The sequence below is a fragment of the Pistacia vera genome, unplaced genomic scaffold (genome assembly GCF_008641045.1).
Source record: "Pistacia vera cultivar Batoury unplaced genomic scaffold, PisVer_v2 Contig754, whole genome shotgun sequence".
Classification (NCBI taxonomy): domain Eukaryota; kingdom Viridiplantae; phylum Streptophyta; class Magnoliopsida; order Sapindales; family Anacardiaceae; genus Pistacia; species Pistacia vera.
In genome coordinates, this window is record NW_022196617.1 from 604,932 (window position 1) to 610,406 (window position 5,475).

General features: G+C 36.7%; 1 protein-coding gene across 1 annotated transcript; it reads left to right on the forward strand.

The window, feature by feature from the left end:
• The first annotated feature begins 589 nt into the window (after window positions 1–589).
• Window positions 590–5,272, forward strand: LOC116115832 (UDP-glucuronic acid decarboxylase 1). Its single transcript, XM_031401965.1, has 7 exons — window positions 590–1,216; window positions 1,311–1,458; window positions 1,559–1,638; window positions 3,211–3,294; window positions 3,394–3,468; window positions 4,700–4,792; window positions 4,963–5,272. The coding sequence occupies exons 1-7, from the start codon at window positions 620–622 to the stop codon at window positions 5,170–5,172; spliced, it is 1,287 nt and encodes a 428-aa protein (XP_031257825.1). The 5' UTR covers window positions 590–619; the 3' UTR covers window positions 5,173–5,272.
• The last annotated feature ends 203 nt before the right edge of the window (window positions 5,273–5,475 follow it).

Genomic DNA, 5,475 nt, shown 5'->3' on the forward strand with positions numbered 1-5,475 from the left:
CCCATATTTATGTCAAATTAACTATGTTTAAACGATTAATTTAAGTGTTTGTCATGTAGACAATAATTAACTATTGTGTTTGATAATACTCAAATTAATTTATGTTTATGTAAAATTAACAGGGCGGGATGAGCCTCCAACATTTCTCTTTGGGCAGGGAAGGGAAATTTCTGTCATCCCTGTAATGGGGATGGAGAGTGATTTTGAGAGTGGGGATGGATATGGTGAAAGAGATCCCCGCCCTGTCCGCCCCATTGCATGCCTGATGCAGCGGTAGCATAATTTGTGAATTTTGTAGCCACATGTAATTATTTCAGCTAAATATTCAATTATCAGGGAGCTCTGTAACGTTACTGCCATGTACAAACTATACCGTGCACTAAGATTCTCATCTCAGTATGGATCCACTTAATCAATAATCACAACAAGGTCTGAAACTCAAATTAGATCAGTACCGAAGCCGTGATGTACCAAATAGTAACCGCATCATTTTCCGTTTACTGAATCCAGTAACGGCGTGATATCATTAACGGTTTTTCAATAAGAAGCCACGACAGACCCCTTCGCCTCTCAAATGGTTTCAGCTACTGCTGCACTGCATTAACAACTGCAAAAATCCATGAAGCTCTACAAGCAATCAAGCTTGATTCACAAGCGAGACAATGAGATCACCTCCGGCCAAAACTCCCCGTATATATCCAGAACTCCAAAGCCCCCCAAAACTCTCCCCAGATCCATTAACTACCTCTTCAAAGAACAGCGCTTCTTGTTCATCCTCGTCGGCATTTTAATCGGCTCCACATTCTTCATTTTCCAACCCACTCTTTCACGTTTATCCCCACATGAAACCGCCCAACCTTTCTCCAATTCAATAACTCGCCACACCCAGCATTTCCCCTCGACTTTCGGCGCCAAAATTGGGAGAGTTCCGGTGGAAATCGGACGGCGGAGATTGAGGATTGTCGTGACGGGCGGGGCTGGATTTGTTGGGAGTCATTTGGTGGATAAATTGATTAATAGAGGTGATGAAGTGATCGCGATCGATAATTTTTTCACTGGGAGGAAGGAGAATTTGGTTCACCATCTTGGGAAACCGAGGTTCGAGCTCATTCGACACGATGTCGTTGAGCCGATTTTACTCGAAGTTGATCAGATCTATCACTTGGCTTGCCCCGCCTCGCCGGTTCATTACAAGTATAATCCTGTCAAGACTATTATATCCTTGTTTAGATTTATAATTTTGAGTTTGTTTTATTTAAATGATTATTTTTGAAAAGAATGAATTTGAGATTCTTGACTGTGTTATTTACAAGACAAATGTGATGGGTACTCTTAATATGTTGGGACTTGCAAAGAGAGTTGGAGCCAAGTTCCTGCTTACGAGCACAAGTGAGGTTTATGGTGATCCACTTGAGCATCCACAGAAGGAGACGTATTGGGGAAATGTGAATCCAATTGGTGAATTTATAGTTACACATTTATTAAGTTGTTTATTTTTCTTCGATTGTATGAAGGTGGTTATTCGGATTTGTTTATTTTGTATGCTTGGATTCGATAGGTGTGAGGAGCTGCTATGATGAAGGAAAGCGGACGGCAGAAACTTTAACGATGGATTATCACCGAGGTGCAGGTGTTGAGGTGATTTTTTTTTTTTTTTTTTTGCTTTTACTTGAATGCAAGCAACTTTAGGATGTCTATTTTGTTATCAATATGATTGATTATGAAGAAGTTGCATAACGCATAAAACATATTTTGCAGGATTCCATTATAGGTTATTGGTTCTGATTTTAAAACTTAGTGATTAATTGTATAAGATTTGAATACTGCGGCAAATGTGATTCTGTTTTATCATCTGTGACTGTAATGGTTTTGATACAGGCTGGAATTTTAAAAGAAATAATGATGTGAAACAATTGAAACTTTTATTGGCAGCAAATCATGCAAGAATCTTAAACATAATTACAACCAATAAACCAGTCCGTATAGAGAGGACAAAACTCTAAAAGATAACAATAATATCAATCTCAGTCATCATTGAAACAGTACCTACCGGTATTTATACAGAAACAAACAGCTCTAAACTAGGAAATAGTTAATGAAGTGACTGAGTGGAATAGTGGAGACGTGAGGCAACTTGTTGGAAAAATTTATGGGCAAGCTTGGACCTATTCTTCAGGTACGTGCGTTAGACCCAGCAACTGGCAAAGCTGGACTTGGTCAACTGAACTCTGATTTCTACCACGTGACCTTATCTTGAAATAAGTTCATAAGGGAGGTGTGGTATCAGGTTTCCTCTTTAGTTGACGAGTATTAGAGGTCGGACTATGTTATTTAGTTATGGCTATATTGTACAACTAATACACCATTTGCATAATGCATTTCTTCCATGCATATGCTAGAGATTCAAACCTATTCATGAATTTGGTGGCTAAGTTAATCTTTCTGAGGAAACTTTGTACTTAAAAGCTTGTGTAAGGTAATATAATTAGTGATATGACATGAAAAATCGCAGTAGATGTGATTAGTAAGCTATCTCAATTTACAGTAGAATTGGTAAACAATTGGAAAGGGCAGGAAACACAGAATTGCTTATAAAGTGCTTAAGTTTTGGGTAGCAGTATCTTCAATTGCCTAAATTATGACTTCAATTGCCTAAATTATGAACTAGATTTTGAGAGTGCTATACAAATTTGTTAGAGAACTTTAACATATTGACAAACTAGATAATTCCTTTACTTCTTATGATTCTTATAAAAGCAAGCAAACATGGTCATAATTTGGTAAATATACCTAGATGTTATTAATACACAAACATACTTGATTTTAACTGTAGACAAGCACAGTCAGTTAAGTAAAGCAGCATGTTTATGATGTGGGTTTGCCTTTCAGCATATCTGAGCAAGCTTATCCATATGTGCTGGGCAAACTCCTCAACATTTGTGAACTGCCAGTTTACTGCTGAAAAAATTGCAATTTGGTTTGTCCTTGTTAAAGTATCAAATGTTTTTTATTGATTTAGAACTCAGTTACATATGCTTTGGGTTATTCATTCTAGTTGTTTTAGCTCCAAGATGCAGATCAAAGTGATATGTGTTTTGGTTTTAGTGAAATTTCTTTATGATCTTTGCCATTTGTGTCACTTCACTACATTTGTATTGTCAATTGTCATTATCAACCAATGGAGCTAAAGTTGGGGCCTGGTTTCTGCAGGTATGCATTGCTCGTATATTTAATACATATGGGCCTCGCATGTGTTTAGATGATGGACGTGTTGTCAGCAATTTTGTCTCTCAGGTTCAGTCTCCCTTCTGATAACTTTTGTGGCTTTAAGCTGTGGAGCAATACTAACATTGGTCATGGATGTTGACAGAGAACTTTATCTATGTTATGCAGGCCATCCGCAAACAACCAATGACTATTTATGGTGATGGGAAACAGACACGGAGCTTCCAATATGTGTCTGACTTGGTATGGTAGAGTATTTTCTTACTTTTTAATGACATGACCCCTTTAGTGTGGGGATTTCTTTGGATGAAAAATCACTACTGATTTCGTTGTGTCCTTCTAAACTTTTAACTCCTAATTCAGTAAGAAGGAAATAGGACGGGATGAAGCATAGACAAAGGAATAAGAACAGAAACAAACAATTTATCCTGTTAGTTTGGAGAGAAATGATGAGACGGAAGGGTAAGGATGTGCATCCCTCCAACTCATTCAAATCTCATGTCTTCCATAATGAATGAAAGATGGATGGAAAGATGAAACCTGTTAAAAAGAGAAACTTATTTTATAATTTTACCCTTACTCTTACAGAAAATTTGCCAAGTATAAGTAATATATAATATTTTTCCACATAAAACAATAATGATCAGAGTAGATTATGATGGTTTCTCGTCCTTTCTCTTATGAACAGCGAGGAATTGAGAATAATCTTCTTTCCTTCCCCCTTCCATCCGACCAACCAATGAATGGAAGGATGAATCCCTTTCCTTCTTCCCTTTCTTCCTCACACCTTAATCCCTTTCATTCTTTTCCTTTTTCTTTTCCTTCCATCCTACTAGATATATTATAATGCTGCAGCATATGAAAGCACCAGTATGTTGAATGGCTAGTCCAACAGTTCTCTTAGCAAAATCCAAACTACAGTCAGTGGTGTAAAATTTCGTCGAAGATTCAGATGGGTGAATAAAATTTAGAACCATGAATTTGTTTGGTCTTAGTTTCATAAATAGAGAAAATAGAAGTCCAAGTATTGTTCAATTAAAATCCATGGCTAATATTGCCATGTTTAATCCATTTTCATGTGTATGCTGCTGCTAGAGTAACTTTCAATAAGTGATCGTTTTTGTTTTTGCGTGTATCAAGTCAATCCAAAAAGAAAGAAAGAATAAACTTGCTAATTTTGGAAGAAATTTAGGAACACCGCAGATATATAGGATTTCNGAGAATAGAAGTCCAAGTATTGTTCAATTGACGGCCATGGCTAATATTGCCATGTTTAGTCCACTTTCATGTGTATGCTGCTGCTAGAGTAACTTTCAATAAGTGATCGTTTTTGTTTTTGTGTGTATCAAGTCAATCCAAAAAGAAAGAAAGAATAAACTTGCTAATTTTGGAAGAAATTTAGGAATACCGCAGATATATAGGATTTCCAATTGAACCGTTGAAATGACATCATTGAGGACTTCATCAATGATAGGTGGAGGGATTGGTGGCATTGATGGAAAGTGAGCATGTCGGCCCTTTCAACATGGGTAACCCTGGAGAATTCACCATGTTAGAGCTTGCTGAGGTTTGCCTTTTCTTGAAGCTGCTTATTTCTATTTTTATGCTTAATTTTATAATTGGTAAATCTACACTCTTTCATTCCCTGATTATTTCCAATATTCAAACAAAGACTAAAATTTCTCTTTCCATTACTCACATGGCAAATTCAAATCCTCATTTCTTGCTAACGTATAGGTCGTGAAAGAGATAATTGATCCAAGTGCAACAATAGAATTCAAGCAAAATACTGCTGATGACCCTTCCAAGAGGAAGCCAGATATTAGTAAAGCAAAGGAGTTACTGAACTGGGAGCCAAAAATATCTCTGAGACAGGGTTTACCGCGCATGGTAAGCGATTTTAGGAATCGCATTTTGAATGAAGATGAGGGAAAAGGGATAAAGTAATATTTACAGGATTTTAACATGTAAAGTTTGAAGAGCATGTCTGTATGTTGTTGATTCATTCTATCATATTATTATTACATTAATTTACATTAGTTGGAAATTTTAGCTAGTTCCGCTTCTGTAGGAAGATATATTATCTGTTTTTCACTAAGCATAGCGTGCTTCAGTAGCACAAAATGTACTCTTGCTGCATGTCGAATTTCGATTGCATTCTTTTACCTCCTGTTCTCTCACTGCCTTGAAGTAGTAAAATAAAGATGTGGATTTTGTTGGTCCAGCAAAATGTTAAATGTACAAACTAAG